At 48.9% G+C, this 16,445-nt stretch overlaps 1 protein-coding gene across 6 annotated transcripts; it reads left to right on the forward strand.

Annotated features, from left to right (window-relative positions):
• The first annotated feature begins 471 nt into the window (after positions 1–471).
• Positions 472–13,253, forward strand: LOC118506074 (cationic amino acid transporter 2-like). Of its 6 annotated transcripts, XR_004905484.1 has the most exons (8): positions 1,004–1,142; positions 6,939–7,377; positions 7,444–7,728; positions 7,801–8,527; positions 9,189–9,379; positions 9,448–9,723; positions 10,009–12,336; positions 12,478–13,253. XR_004905484.1 is itself a non-coding variant. In XM_036042737.1 (7 exons), the coding sequence occupies exons 2-7, from the start codon at positions 7,146–7,148 to the stop codon at positions 12,204–12,206; spliced, it is 3,909 nt and encodes a 1,302-aa protein (XP_035898630.1). In that variant the 5' UTR covers positions 472–719; positions 6,939–7,145; the 3' UTR covers positions 12,207–13,253. The 6 variants fall into 6 exon arrangements, 5 of the variants coding, with proteins under 5 accessions (XP_035898630.1, XP_035898631.1, XP_035898629.1 ...); XM_036042737.1 differs by lacking the exon at positions 1,004–1,142 and adding an exon at positions 472–719 and having other exon boundaries at positions 10,009–13,253; XM_036042738.1 differs by lacking the exon at positions 1,004–1,142 and adding an exon at positions 472–687 and having other exon boundaries at positions 10,009–13,253.
• Positions 13,254–16,445: the final 3,192 nt, after the last annotated feature.

Here is a 16,445-nt window from a genome sequence, read left to right on the forward strand (position 1 = left end):
TTTAAGAAAAAAGAGAAAGAACTTGCTTGTTCGCTGCAACTTCAAACGTATCTCTTATCGACTTACAGCCCTTTGGATGCTGGCCTTCCATACGCGCCCTAACCTTGAATTGTTTCATCGTACCTCGCACTCGCATGGTGCGCACACCAGAACAAGCAGAACACCTCTGAACTCTGCCGGCTCCGGCTCGCGGTAGTACAATGTCAATCGGTGCTATTGACTATTCGGGTTCTGGGTTCTTTGCGAGATAAGTGTAATCTCAAACAACCGGCGCAGTACAGCAACAAAAACGGAAGCCATACGATTGACCAACGGGAGAGGGAAAAGCTAAGCCCGCCACTATAACAGTAACCGAATACAGATTCTCAAAGAGAGCGAGAGAGAGAGAGAGAGAGTTAGCTCTGGTGGCTCTAAGACGCTACTACTACGGTCGGTTGCGTGCGGTGCGTTATTCCGATCGAGACACACGCCTGTTAGTCGTGCTCCGTCGGCGAAGGTATCTGGACCGTGTGATGTACAGCACAGAAAAGTTGGTGTTTGTTTAACGCTACCGTTAGGCAATCGTGGTTGATCGTGGTATTGGTTCTCAGTGACAGTAAGCGGTGTTGTCGTTCGTGTGTCCTAAGATGCGGCTCTGTTATACAATCGTGCAGCAAAGTGCCTAAATGATCAGTTTACCCAGTAAAAGTAAGAAAAGCTTGTAAACGTGTAAACAAACGGTTAGTGTCCGGTCGTGGTCGTGATTTCGGGGGGGAAGGCTCATAAAATAAGCAAAACCGTTGTGAAAAAGTGGCAAACCTGATGAGTGTGCCCTGGCACAGCGCTGTATACGTGCAATGTGTATCACCTGATAATGGACTTCTATTGTGGCCAATAGTGGGCGATAGAGGGTTGTGCATTGATTGCCCCTGTATTTCAAGTGATGTTTATCATTAGTCACCGGTGACGATAACGAACGACGGGGTGGCCTTTTAAACACCCGAAGGAGAGGAAGAAGAAACATCGACTACGTGCTGATCACTTGTGTTGTTGGTAAAGTTGCTGCTGCCGTTAAAGGACCTCTCGGCGATCCTGTTCGCTGTGCCACCAAACATCATACCCCAAAAGCAGCTGTGCATTAGAAGTGGAGGCTGGATTTTTCGGTTGGTATCTTGCACACCTGTAGTACGATCACCTGACGAGTTGAGTTTAGGGTTTTTGGGTAATGCACACAAACAGAACCTCAAAAACAACAATATCTTCCAACTGACTCCCGCGCAGTACGTCGTGTTCACTGAGATAAACAACCGCAAACGATTGATGAAACGAAGCGTACGAAGCGTGTTGCTGCGGACATGGCATAGGACCTCCGCTCCGCTCTTATCAAGCATTTGCTCACCCGGGCGAACAAGCGTGTTGATTGCGGTACAGGAATGTCGCTTCTCGAATCTCGTCACAGGCGTACCGTCACCATGCAGCATTCGAAACAGATAATATGATGCGCACAAACAATTATATTACACCATGCTAGATACTGCAGATACTGAGGGCCACATACAGCTCAGCGAAGCCCTTTTTTACTTTCTACAAATATCCCAATATTCTTTTTTAATATCCCAACTTGGGTGAACAAAAATGGTCGGATTAGTTTAGCTTTGTGTCACACGATCTAATTCATTTGCTTTCCGCAACGTGAATCAGACCGGTTACCGGTTCTAGGGGAGCTACCTGTTTCTTATCTACGCAAGATGCTACTCATGCGAGATTACGATTAAAGCTAACATGGCTCGTATGTCATCTCTTGAACCGAGCAAGGGTAGTGTGAGCGCATTACACAACACCACAAAACCTGTTGATGCTAGGGTTGTAACGCGCTAGAATTGAGGCGAGTTGTATTTTGCTGAGTGGATGTTTTGTTTTTTATTGCAGTGAAAAGACCTAAGGGCAGTAGTTCTCTTGATGTAACTGGGCAATAATATAACGAGACAAATCGGTGTTCAGTGCAAGCAACGGTCTGCATACGTTGACCCATACGGAAACCTTACAACTGACCTCAATCTAGGTCGAACGCCGGCATTAATCGGTAGCCTGTAACACTTCGTTTTCAGAGGAGACAAATGAAGTCCAATGCCGGAACGCCTCTTTAAACTAGCCGTTTGGTGGACTACCAAACGATACCAGCTTCTGAAAACTATGTATCATGTACATCATAGACTTTTATGTTTGATGAGACTAAATGTGGTTGAAAAGGACCAAACGAGGATCGCGCTTGTGAACAATACGAGTTTTTCATCAAGATTTTCAATTTGTTTATGTTCGTAACATTCAGCTTATTGCTGCCAAATAGCAGTGAGATCAACAGTCGAGTTGAAACTGATCTCTAATTATTATAATTCTTTTCACATTTCACTTTACTTACTTACCTATCAGGCGGTACAGCCGCTTTGCGGTCTTGGCCTGCTGCAACAATCCTCGATACCGCTCACGGTTTAGCGCCTTCGTCTGCCAATCCGTTATCCCGGCCGATCTGGCGGACGCATCAACACCAACACTCCATCTCAATTTGGGTATACCACGCCTCCTCTGTCCGGTGAGGACGGCTTAAAAGGACTTTACGGGCTGGGACGTCCGGTGTCATTCTCATGACGTGAGTCTAATTCGCTGCATGATGGTGAGCTCATCGTACAGCTCGTAGAGCTCCTCATTGTAGCGGCTTCTCCATTTCACTTTAGACAGTGTTTAGTAAGTTTGGATTCAAATTTACATCGTCGTGTTGATATGCGCCCTGAATTTACTTCGATAGGTTCGAGATATTAGGACGTTGGTGGTGTGTGGTGGTGATATTCTGTTAATAATTGTTCTTGTGCTACGAGCGATGAAAGAGTATCGTAATTAGGTTTTTCTCTAAACTGTGTGACTAAGTCATACGTTAAGAGTGAAGTGAAGATTAAATATTCTCTCGGCCAAGACAGCTGAAACACTTGTTCAGGCTACTCACTTTGCCAAGACTCTATATTAATAAGTAGAAAATGGGGCTTGTTAAAGGGTATCTCTTTCCCTTTTACATTTGGTCACTCTACAGAGCATATAGCAGCAGAACAGTTTGTTTACATTTGGATGTGTCCAACAAATTCTTAAACATTCAACTCCATTTTCGTAGTTTAACAAAATTTCTTGAAATTAAAATCTCATTATTCAAAAAGTGAGAAAGTGAGTGCTGAAAATGATCTTCATGTGAGTACTAATGTCGTGGCCGGAAAGCTTATGGAGTCTAGCGAAACTTGATTTAAACGATCGCTATCAAACGACTGATGATCACATTCAGAGGGGAGCTCGGTTCTAAGCCTTGTGAAAAAGTATCGCTCAACACTTTTCTCAAGCTATGAGCAGAAGCGAATGGCGCTACGATGATCCTCTCTCAACATGCTGGCCAAGATCCGTATGTGGGCGCCATCAGTTTGATTTAGGATAAACATGGTAAAATTCTGTTAATATTCCTTTTAAAATTGTATCATTAACTGCGATTTTGGAGAAGCTTATCGTGCTTCGGAATGCTCTTCGTAGATGAACAATTTCCAGGAGGAGGATCCAAGCCTTAAGAGGCGAATAAGATCTCTGAGATCCAAAGCCTCTATTAATAAACGAATAAAAAAGATCCAAGCCGGGTGTTGAGATAATTTACCTGTCTTACTAGATCGTCGCATTTGAATCTTCAATACTTTTTTGCTTGTTTTGTTTGTATGATAGAGAAGCTGAATAAATACAAGGTTCAACCATTGGGTTAGTTCAGTTCAAAAAGAAGTTCAATTTTTTTTTCAAGTAATCTCGACTTTTTTGAGCACCTTGTAAAACAATTTTAAGATAATCTCAATGTAAGGCTTTAAATAGATTTTTTACTTAAAGCTGTTCCTTTACAAGAGATCTCATATTTTTACTCCATTCAGGTCGACAAGGTACAAGGGTTTGCAGGTACATTTAAATCCCAACCATCGGTCTGTACGATCGATATCACGCATTACATAAAACCGAAGCGTCACGCCATGATAGTGACATCTTTAATCGAACGGCTTTTTCCGGTTGTATATTACATGTGTACCGAACAATAAATCACACACAGAGAGCGTGCTTTAAATTATGCTTCCGAATCCGTTACTCGACATCGAGAATTCACCTTTTTGCTTCCACCTATGCCACTTCCCCGCAGTTAACACCAGACAGTGTAATGAAGCACATCAAGGAAAGTTTTGGAAAGATCGTATTGTATAACACCCAATCCCTTAATCAATAAACATATCAACCCCCAGTTGACGCTTCGACCGTCTCGTCGCGCCCATCCTTCACGCGGTCATTTGACTTTGACTTCTTGACGGTGCGCTTTTTGCGCGCATTGCGCGTACCCCAATGGTGGATGCCGATGAGTGGGCCCAACCCTTATCGACCAACCCTTTGCACCCGCACATTGCACATCGTTTTTGTTTTTTTTGGGGTCTTGAACGCAAGACACATAGTCTAGCACCGGCGTGGGAGGGCGTTCAACACCGCATCGAGGTAACATCGATTATGCGTGCAGTGACGCGAACCGTTGCGCGCGAAAGTGAAGGAAAGGAAAGAACCACTAACTTGGGCCCGGCGCCGCCGTTTGTTTTGCTCACTTCAAACACACGAAAAGGTGGAAAGTGTAATAATTAACGCGCAACGTGCATTCCACCAGGTCCAGCAGGCGGCCGGCACCGTTTGCTGGACGGGGTCTCCGTGAGTTATCGGATTAACAGAAATGCTGCGGTGGACTCCCCCTGCCCACCTTACCTTAGTGGCAAGTTCGTGCTTGCGTGCATTTGAAAGTGAAGCGTGATGAGTCTGTTAAGTTGCAGGGCGTATCGAGAGAACGTCCTCTTCTGCCGCTGCTCTCGATGATCGAGCGTCTCGGATGATCTCTGGTACGCACCGGTTCAGGGCGATTGGCATGCCAACGGTGGGGCGGTAGAACGCAACCTCCAAATTCTGCGACCTGCCCAACACAATACAATTATCGATCCCCACCACCGTGTGTATCTCACGCAACGCGTTACCCGCCTTCGAAAGCGTCTTGCATGCGGGTCTCTACTATCGTGCTTCACGTTATCACGCCTAATGTTGGTAACGTGCCCGGATCGCTTGTTAGCGCACCAGCTGAGCTCGGGAGAACACGAGCTACAAGTCAGATGCACCACAAAGTACAGCAATAATATTTAGTTAAAGAAACGCCGTACCGTACCGGCAGCTCTGTGCTGTGGCTCTTCGCAAATTGGCAACCTTGCCCGATTGATATTGAGCCTTTCCGTTTTGCGATAATGGTATAGTAGGCGCTGAGCGTGGTAGTAGCAGCTTGTTTGTGTATGGTTGTCATGCTGTAGTAGCCTTAGCAAAATGAACCATCTCTCTCTCTCTCTCTCTCTCTCTCTCTCTCTCGCTTTCATACAAACATTTTCCATCTCGTTTCCGTTCATACTATGCACCGTTTATTAATTGCAAGAGAAGCAAAAGCCCGCGAACCGTATCGCGCGATGATCGCATAATTGACGGACGCGGTTGAAGAAGCCGCCCGGCAGTGACTTAACCTGCACCAGACCCCGGCGGCAAAGATGCGTACGTACGGGACCGTAACTGTCGCACCGGGGGCAGATGATGCAGGCGAAATGACCCACTGATTGGGATTGGATTGACTGTACTCAGCATTCGCGAACAGCGGGGATTGTGAACATGGTGGCCATGTTTTGTTTGTTAGAACGTCAGGGAATTTAGAACACACACTCACACCCCGGAACAGTGTCAAGGACGGGATGGTTCGTTCTTTGGTAGGTACACTATCAACCGGGCCACAATCGTACTGGTGATTGTCGGGCATAGAATCATCATAGGGGCCTTTATTATTTGTTACTGTCTTATCATTGCCCTTTTGCGCTGCGTACAGTGGTTTTGGGTATCGCTGTAGAAGGTATCGCTGAACTGTAATTTGTTTGCCCGTTCAAATAACTCTAAGCGAAGCTGCGCGGTCAAAATGGAGTCTCCATTGGCCGCACTTGAATTGTTTTTGCAAACATGGTAATCAAAACTGCTTCCACGAACATCAAAATGTGCTACACAACATTGTGGGCTAGTGTTGTCCCCTTACATTAAGCGAGCGTCCTTCACGGATGAGCGTTGCTGGGAAAAACAAAATGCCTTCCATTGGCTTATGTTGACCGGTTCATCGGGACAGATGAGCCCACCAGCAGCTATCAAATCTGGGTGTCGCCTGACCAGAACTGATCAGGTCCGGCACATTTGCCTCCGGCCGTAATCTAATCACCACCGTCGGTTCCGCCGAAGAGTTCACAACGGTCCACAATGTCTTCGGAGCAGCGTATGTGACAGATGTGGACAACATGAGTCAAGTGAAGGAGCGATAGGCGGCTTATCGCTGTCGTATGCAAAATGGATGATTTCATCCGTTTAATAAACCTTAAACCGAAAAGACCATCCACTCCCCGCAGGCGTTCTTGGCAAAAACAAATGGCGCGTTTCGGAACCTGGACAGTATGACACATACACGCCTCATACCGCTCATTAGTAGATGAGCCCCCAGCAAAGGGTGCTGGTAGTGCGTCTCATTATCAGAAAGATTAGGGAGCAAGCTTGTCCGCGTTTGCAGCTACGACACCGATCGTCCATTCCCTGGCGAGCGTCAATCGGGCTTAAACAGCTGATCGGATGAGACATAGTGAGCGGTATTCGGCCGAACGTATCACGTGCGCACTTTTTACAGCGCTACGTCCGGTGTGCAGTGTACGCTGGCGAAGGTACTTTGTTTCTTGCGGTGGACAGGTGGTACAGCCATGCCAATCAGTGTAGATAACCTAATTGAAGAGATACGTTCGCAAACACCACCGAAGGGGTAGGCAATTGAATTTCTTGTTGTCGTTCTTTCCTTTCCTCGGCAGGCACCTATGATAAGGACGTACCGGAGCACTGGGCACGTCAGACACACGATAAGACGCAGACGCACCGTTTTGTGACCGTGGAGCAGCCTGCTGCAGTAATTCGGTGCCCGATCGGTGAGGCGAGACACCTTCCAGAAGAACGGTGCTGGGCGGCCACCATCACGCGTGCGTACAGGGACGGTGTAGCTTAAAAGGGGCTTTGCGGTCATGGCCAGTCCTTCGTGTTGGCGTATACTGACCCGCAGGAAAGTGCTGTCGTACGATGGCAGCTCGGAGAAGCTGGGCCGGATACTGAACACCTTCGATCTGACGGCGCTCGGTGTCGGCGCAACGCTCGGTGTCGGGGTGTACGTGCTGGCAGGCCATGTTTCGAAGGATCAGGCAGGCCCGTCCGTCGTGCTGTCGTTTTTGATAGCGGCCGCGGCGTCCTTTCTGGCTGGTAAGTATGGGAGCACAATCAACGATCTGAGAGATCTGGACTAATCGCGGCATGTTCCCGCTGCAGGTCTGTGCTACGCTGAGTTCGGAGCGCGTGTACCCAAGTCAGGATCGGCGTACATCTACAGCTACGTGTGCATCGGCGAGTTTATGGCATTCATCATCGGCTGGAACCTGATGCTGGAGTACATCATCGGGTCGGCTAGTGTGTCGCGCGGGCTGAGCCTCTACATCGACACGCTGGTAAACGATACGATGAAGACGCGCTTCCTGGAAGTGGCGCCCATCGAGTGGGACTTCATGTCCAACTACTTTGACTTTTTCGCCTTCTCCGTCGCGATCTTACTGGGCAGTGAGTATGCTAAGACGCTTCCTTTCCACCCCACTATTCTTATCACTCCCACTGCCCTTGCTTTCCCCACAGTCGCTTTAGCATTCGGGCTCAAAAAGTCTACCATGGTCAACAATGCGTTTACCGTGCTGAACATCTTTATCGTGCTGTTCGTCATAGTGGCCGGTGCGATCAAGGCGGATCCGGAGAATTGGCGCATCAGGCCGGAAAACGTGCCCAGCCAGTACAATGCCGGCGAGGGAGGCTTCTTCCCGTTCGGGTTCGAGGGTACGCTCCGCGGGGCGGCGACCTGTTTCTTCGGGTTCGTCGGGTTCGACTGTATCGCCACGACCGGCGAGGAGGTGCGCAACCCGCGCAAAGCCATCCCCCGGGCGATCCTCTGCTCGTTGACCATCATCTTTCTTGCGTACTTTGGCGTGTCGACGGTGCTGACGCTCGTTTGGCCCTACTACAAACAGGACGTTAATGCCCCGCTGCCGTACGTCTTCAACGAGATCGGATGGCACTTTGCGAAGTGGATTGTAGCGATCGGCGGCATTATCGGGCTGGTGGCAAGCTTGTTTGGCGCAATGTTCCCACAGCCGCGCATCATCTACGCCATGGCACAGGATGGTCTAATCTTTCGGGCGCTCGGTGAGGTTAGCCCACGGTTCAAGACGCCGGTGTTTGGGACGCTCTGTGCCGCACTGCTCACCGGCACGATGGGTGGTTTGTTCGACCTGCGAGCGCTGGTCAATATGCTGTCGATCGGAACGCTTATGGCGTACACCGTCGTTGCAATCTCCATACTCATTCTAAGGTACGTACAGCGGAAGGGACCGTTCGTTATGATTGTATCGAAACAAACAGCAAGCAAACATTAAATTGTCTCCATATGCACAACAACGCCAATCAACCTTAGAGCTATAACGCAACCGGTGAAACTCCAAAGCCATTCGCGGAGCCGTACGGCAAGCGAAACTGTCAGCCCAATTCCCCGTACCGTGCTGGCGGTATAACCTTCACGCGGGTGAAATGAAGCCTGACTTGGTGTGGGTTTTTTTTCCAGCTGCCTCTTTCCTTCTCGTTAGCCGAACTACTCCCAAGCTGAAGTGTTTTATTAGCCCCAACGCCCCACAGCTGGTTTCGGGCTTGGGTTGGAAAAAAATAGACCGGAAGGAAGCTGTTTGCACACGTGTGTTGGTACACTCTTTATAGCCGATTGAAGGCTTGCTGCTTTCAAATCTTGTGCTTTGGAACAAATTTGTTGGTGCGAGCTGTCAAGATATTCAAAAAGCGAAAAGCCACCCAAAAAAAGGCGGTGTGATGAAAACGGTTTCGGTAGATGTTATCTTCATTACCCTCCCCATCATACGCTACTACATCCGAGCGAACCGAACGGCGGAACGTAACGGTGCTCCATTTCGTGCTGATCGTCGATGTCATTGTGATTGTTTTCTCCGTTGCGCTGTCACACGCAGATTCTCCGAATACCCCGATCCGGCCATCCCATCCACAAGCACGCGGGACCCGTACGAGTCGTCGAACCTGCTGAAGGCACGGGAACGCGTGACCGGTTCCGCTTTCTTCAAGCAGCTGTTCAACCTGTCCTGCATTCGGCTGCCGACGAACGTGTCCAGCAGTGTGGTCGGAGTGCTGGTGACAGTCTACTGTAAGTTACTGCTTCCCGCCAGGTGGAAAAAGCTTTCCCCTTCTGACACGCGACACGATCTTTCGCAGGTCTGCTAGCCATTGCCCTGTCGCTGACGATCTTCTACGCCAAGGACGCCATTTACGAGATGGAACCGTGGGCCTGGACACTGTTCGGTGTGCTGCTGGGGCTAACGCTGCTGGTGCTGCTGCTCATCTCGATACAGCCACGCGAGCGGGCCGAAGCACCGTTCCGGGTGCCGCTGGTGCCACTGCTGCCCGGGATCAGTATTTTCGTCAACATCTATCTGATGCTCATGCTGGACGTTTACACCTGGATACGGTTTGGCATATGGATGGGAATTGGTAAGCGCTCTGTGATGCTTTTCTTGCAACTCTTCTAACCACGGTACTCACAAACACACGCACACACACTGTCCTTGTAGTGGTAGAGTAGTGTAACACAATGACACTAATTTCCCAGCGCTAGCTAGATCCCTTCTTCCTGTAGCGTCACTAACTGGCATGGCATGCAACATTTCTTTCCCTTCTCTTTCGACAACCCATACCATACTGACTGGCTAAATCCGAACGCCCGATCATCCTTCCATCCCGGACCATTTCCAACAACCCCCGCATCAATTACGATAGGACTTGTAATATACTTTACGTGCGTAAGCTGCAACATGCGTGCTGCCAAGAATCCTGACGTACGCATACCAAAGTTCCCCGCGGCAGAAACGTCCTCCGAAATGGGCTACCGAAGAAACGATGATGATGATGCGGAGCTAGAAAATGGCTCGGTAGTGAGCCGTGAGCATATGAGCTTCCCACAGCAGAATGGGTACTACTCCCAGAACCTTAGCACAGCCATATCCGTCAAGACGGCCGATAAGGAGGCACGATTGATCGAGCTTAAAGCAAGTGTCCCCGCCAAAGAGCTGGCTGTTGGTTCGGCGCTAGCAGTGGCTGGCAGCGGGTCCGAGCCGGAAGAAGAACAGCGGCAAACGAAACAATCCCGATCGAACACCTCCACGCCCAAGAGTAGCTTCGATGAGATCATACCACTATCCGAAGGGACAGTGCGAGGATTTACGGAAAAGGTAGAACCGAACGGGAAGGTTTATTTTGTGGCACAGGAGGGGGACACCGCACCGGGGCACGGGGACGATGGGCGAAAAATCACACCTCCAGTGAGTGGGGAGCACACCGAGCAGCCGGGCTCGCTGACGGATGAGAAGGAAACGTCTAAAGCGATCGCATTCCTAGACCACATTCTGGACGATGAAGATACGCTACCGTCCGGCGAGGAAGCGCTCAGCTCGGCTGAGTACATTGGCCGGGCAAAGGGAGACGATGATGAGTCGCTAGCGAGTCCCGTCTTTCGGGAGCAGTCTGTCATTGCCGATATCCACCGAGCGGATGATAGTATCGTGGAGGTGGAGCAGAGCTCGCAAGAAAACGTTACGGAAGAACCGAAGATCTCTACCTCAGATGATGATCAGCAGCAAGTACAGGAAAGGACAAAGGATCAAGAAGTCAATGAGGAGGCAGATGAAAATGCACAAACTCCAACGATCACGATAGCGTCCAGTGAAGACCCTCCTCGAGTGGATTCTGGGAACAATAAGTCTAAGCTAAAGCCACGAGTGATGTACATCGCAGGGATGGAAGCGGACGGGGAGCCCGCTCCGAAGCTGCTCACCGAAGAAGAGCAGGACCAGATCAACTTCCGAGCGGCAGAAAAAGAGCGGTTCATGAGCCGGCTCAGTACATTGCTTGTCAATCCTGTGAAGATACCGCTCAAACGACTTCATCCACCCGATGAGGAGCAGTTGGAAGGAGAACACGGGCCACGGTCTGCAGAGTCCAGCCGACAGCTACCCGCAATGTCTCCACCGACTGGCCCGGGCATTATCCGCTCGACCAGCGAACCCAGCTTTGTGCTGTTGCTCAACAAACTCAGCCATTCAAACTCCCCGCAGGAAAGTGAAACGGACGAACCGGAGCCGGATAGAGCACGGTCGGAGCACAGTAGCGTCGTCATTCCACCGGCGCCCAAGTTCGACGAAACGCTGTTCAACACAATCCGTGCCGGGTCAGTCATTCCCGACACTCCGCGGAGTCCCATCCCGACGGCTCCCAAGTTCGATCCGGTGCTGTTCAACACGCTCGGCAAGGGAAAGGCTCAGCGGGCGTCGATTTTGCCTGCGGACCCCGAACCACCAACCCCAACACCTGTAGCTCCCGCCGAAGCACCACAATATTACGAAGTGGAGCTGAAGAAGCTCAAACCTGTGCCCAGCTCGGCGGCAGTACTTCCTGCCGCACTCAAACCCACATCGCCACGCAAAGAGCCGTCCCGCGATGAGACTAACCAGCTCGAGAACGACTCGGAACCCTCCAATCCCCGCGCAGCTTTCAAGTCTCGGTTGGAGAAGATCCTCCAGCGAGGACCGCTCGATGCAATGGGACGTCCGAAGTCGTTGCAACCGATCGCTATGGTGGCGGTCAGCGAGGAAAACCTTCAGCGCACGATCGCCGATCAGCAGCAGCCGGCTTCGAGCACCGATTCCGGGCTCAGTATGGGCTCGTCTAAAGATTCCATCGCGTCCACCACACCGATCGCGACGAAACCGCGCGACGAAAGCTTTCGCGATCGTGCCCGAGGATTCGATACGGCGAAAAAGAAACAGAAGCTCCTGTTCGATGACGTGCTGAAGTCGATCAATCCCGAAACGCGCCCCAGCAGTATACGCAACTCGGTCGAGCACCGGGTGTCGTTCCGTAACTTCAAGGAGGGCCTACGGAAGACGGTCCCGCCAAAACAGTTTCTGCCCGATGCGTAGCCGAGTAGGTGCCGGCTGACTGTAGATTGTGTTGACGCTAGTCCCACCCATTACCCTACACTGTATTAACCTGCCTACCTGAACACCCCTTTGCTACTACTGATGACCGCGGTCTAACACTCGCCACTAAGTAAGAAACCTGGCATGCAAACCATTAAACCTCTACTCATGCTGGTCTGTGTTCCCTGCGGATGCGGACTTTGCTCTAATGTACCTTCCCTTAATGTTTTCATTAATTTTCTCCTCACGTACTTGTTTACGGCGCTGGCAGGTTTGTCACTGTACGCGTTTTATGGGTTCAAGAACAGCTACAGAGAGGTGTACGCAAGCCAGCTTGGTTGGACCAAACTGAAGTACGTTCAATAGGCAGAAGGCACGCCGGCATGCGGTAACGTGATATAAACAGGGGGCAAAGACCCTCCCCGTGGAGGTGGACGATCGTATCCTGTTGGTTGTTTAGGAGACCGAGTACTTTCTTTAGTAAAAAAAATCCAGCAGATCACAGAACAAACACACGTACACAGCCACAATGGTGAGGCTGTCCTGAACCTGGCCCGAAGGGGCAGCGTCACATTCGCTTTCGTATTCGTTTTGCCATACCACACCATTTACCTAAAAGCTCACACGATATGTATAGGCTGTATCGCGGACTTGTGACGAGTCCTGTCCTGGGACGAGTGTGGATCTAGGAGACAATATGTTGTTTTGTTTGTCTGTTTTCAATTTTTTTATTTTAATTTATTCGTTGTCCGTTTAAACACCGCGTGAACGCACTCTAGCAGGTAGTGCTGTGAGCTGCGTTAGAGGAATATGAACAGATATGCTTAGGTTAGCGTTCAATTCTACATAGGATAGGATCACCGAGTAGCACATAGTGGCGAGCTTCAAGTGCTCGAGCAACAAACGAAAACGTGTCGCCCCGTTCGCTCCACGGTACACTTCGTACAACTGCGCCTGCACTAGCGAAGTAACCGAAACCGAGCGTATGGACCGAAACGTACGAAAATAAACGAACTCTTTCGATCAACTTTGATCGACAAAATGGTAGCTATAGAAAGTGGTTGATCATTCCGTTGATGAAAAGAGGTCCAATTATTCCATGGTAGGTATAAATCCAAGGTAGGTGTCGATTCGGTTGGGATTTGAACCCTGGTTACACCGAGAGAAGACCCGCGCCGCTGTCGCTTCAACCATCGGACAGCCCATCCATGTAAGCATATGGATTTACTTATAGAAGATTCCCGAGAGTCCCGAGAGATTCCAACTACGAGTTACGGATGGTCCTATCCATCGCCAAAGTTAAAGAGAAAACAGGAAAGCTCATCCTGCTGAAGCAGATCCTAGGTGGTAAAAAAGGGCCCTGATAGTTATTCATCCATCTCTTCCTGACATGTGATGTTAGTCATTCTTACAAGACTGATAAACTTTTCCTGAATTCCTGACAACAGCTCATTGCATCGTATAGTTTTCCCGTGGCTATGCTGTCATATGTGGAGTGTGGCGCTGCTGTTCCACCATCTTCTCCAAGATTTGCCGCATCGTGAAGATCTTGTCAGTGGTTGACTTTCCGCTTCAGAATTCTCCCTGATAGTTTCCAACAATCTGTTCGACGATTTTTATATATCAGAGAGAAAGCCTATCTCTGTTTTTGTACTTTGGAAAGATGATGCCAAAATTCCAATCACAAGGCATCGATTTCTTATCCCATACACCTCTGTAATTATACGAAGGATTCGAGTGCTACACCCTCATTTTTTATCAGTTCTGCTACATTCCTGGTGCCTGGTGCTTCGTTGTTTTTGAGTCAACGAACCATGGAACGACGACTCTAATAGCAAAAATGGCCAGGGGATTTAAATTCAGAGATCTAGTGGATCAAAAAGCATTGTCCTGGAAGACGGCTAAATTATGCCACCAGTCTTGGGTCACATGTGCCGGGTGAGCCAGTGTTCCGCCTGCCTCATGTGTGGAGCTCATCTCCGGAGAGGCTCTGAGATTTGTTTATTCAATTAAAACCGACGAACTGATTAGCACTGTCAACATTGTCTGTGAACATAAATTTACCTTTAACATACCTTTAACATAACATACATACGTCTCAGAATGTTTACGCGCATCAGTGTCTCTGCCGCAGATATTCCCGATTCAAACGCCTCACCTACCGATTTGAGGAGACGACACATAGAGACAAATGGGGAACCAAACGAGGCCCGAGGCTCCGCGATATCAATCATTCATATCAATCATTCCCCGAGACCGGAGCGACCTGGATGGTACGTATACGCCAATGCGTTCGTCGAGCTGTGGCAACACAACACCTGGTTCTATAGTACAGACTACGATCACAGCAGCATAGGGCGAAGCGGGTAGCTCTACGTTGAATGGACTCGAGCCGCGCTAAGAAACGGGTTGAGAAAGGCCACCACACTGTGTTCGCATATTCCATCAACGATCAATCCAGGGAGCGGTGTAAAGACCAGGTACAGAGGAAGTCACGGAACTCCTGCGTCATGTTTTTTTAACAATCCTAGCAGTTGGTGACACCTAGCCACGACATGATCCAGCTGTGGCATAGACTCAGGGCGTTTCGATTGCACCAGGAATCACAAGTAGATGGTCCTCTTGCGTATGGATATCCCGGAATGTTGAATAGTCGGCGTATAACAGAAAGTTTTCGTCAGGAAGCACCATCGACAGGTCGTTGATGTTGAGCCTAGTATTGAGCACTACCCCAAAGAACACCGAATTGTTAACGAACTGCACTGGGTTCGTTGTTCTTTACCTTCTTGGTACAAAACCATGTTGATAAACACTAATAAAACTGCGTTCATAGGCTAGTTGAGGCTTATGAACCAGTAGCTCAAACATCTTGATAACGGCAGTTATGCCACGATAGTTCGAAGTCTCGCTTTTGCAACCCTCCTGTGTATAGGTGTTAGCCAAGATACTTTTTAGGAGACTGGCCAAATAACTGAGCGTATTTAAATATTTTTGACAATACTGGGGCGATTGCTGGGGCGTACTGCTTGAGAATCGTCGCTGGGATACCATCGGGACATGATGTGAACGATGGCTTAAGGCGATCAATGACATGGACATGAGTTTAATACCGAAGTACTTTCTGACCTTCTTTTCTCAATGTCAAATCTTGGAGCTCTGTGGAATAGTAAGTAGCACCATCATTTGCTAACACGAACACGACAGCCATCATATCCCAACGCTTAGTATTATTAGTAGTGATGGGCGGATCGACCCGTACCTACCGGGTCGGTCTCATCCGTAAGCGACCCGGAATCGTTCGGGTCGGGTTCTTAGTTCCAACGAGTTCGGTTCGTCCTGGGGGTGCAGCAATTTCGGATTAACCCGAGGGTCTACTCGAACTCTTTACCCCCACGGATCGACCCGAACTCGTTGAACCTTCGGGTCGAACTCGATTCCTATAGGAACGAACGCGACTCCGGGTCGATCTATAATTATTTGTTACAAAAACGGTGTCCTCAGTTATTAAACAATCCCCTGTATCCACAAAAAAGAAGCAAAAAACCGCGACACACCCATATTTAGTTGATAACGCGCAACTTTTGTTGATTGGTTGGTTTTCGTTTGTTGGTTGGTTTTTATTTTTTTGTTCCATTTTTATTGGTTTGTAATCACATTTATTAGTATATTTCCTACTAACATTGTAACACCTGAATCAAATAATCAAAACACCTTGAAGCTGTCGACTCTTTTATTCCTTCCCGTTCCGTTACAACTCAGCAGTGCAGTTTCTTGTTCTTCTGTAACATTTCTTGTCCCGCTCTGGTGCAGTACATAGTGCCACGCGGATTTTGTTCGTGGCCAATGCACGCCGTAACTTTCTCTCTCTCTCACTCTCTCTCTCTCTCTCACTCTCTTTCTTTCTACCTCTTTTCATCGTCCTTATATTGTTGTTATCCTTACGGGGCTTTGTTCGATTTTTCCCCATTCCTGACACCGGTTCTCTGTTTCAGTTATTGTTATTTGCAATACCGTTTCCCAACGTTGTTTTACACATTTATCCACTTTTGTTTGCTTGTTCTGTTGCACTTGGAGTTGCTTTCATTCGCCGGTCTTTTTCACACGATTCGTACTTGCTCTGGTGGTTCATTTGCTTTGCTAGTTGTTGATTGCTAGAAAAATATTCATTTAATTAAGTTTAACTTCAACTCTTGCTGAACCTCGCTCCGGTGACCTTTTTCCATCATGAAGCATGCTCTC

Source organism: Anopheles stephensi, chromosome 2 (genome assembly GCF_013141755.1).
Source record: "Anopheles stephensi strain Indian chromosome 2, UCI_ANSTEP_V1.0, whole genome shotgun sequence".
NCBI lineage: Eukaryota > Metazoa > Arthropoda > Insecta > Diptera > Culicidae > Anopheles > Anopheles stephensi.

Bases quoted from the DNA above. Each gene is read 5' to 3' on its own strand.
- LOC118506074 (XM_036042737.1), top strand. From the start codon at position 7,146: ATGGCCAGTCCTTCGTGTTGGCGTATACTGACCCGCAGGAAAGTGCTG. The intron at 8,528-9,188 runs GTACGTACAGCG...TGTCACACGCAG, and splicing joins ATCTCCATACTCATTCTAAG to ATTCTCCGAATACCCCGATC. The intron at 9,380-9,447 runs GTAAGTTACTGC...GATCTTTCGCAG, and splicing joins AGTGCTGGTGACAGTCTACT to GTCTGCTAGCCATTGCCCTG.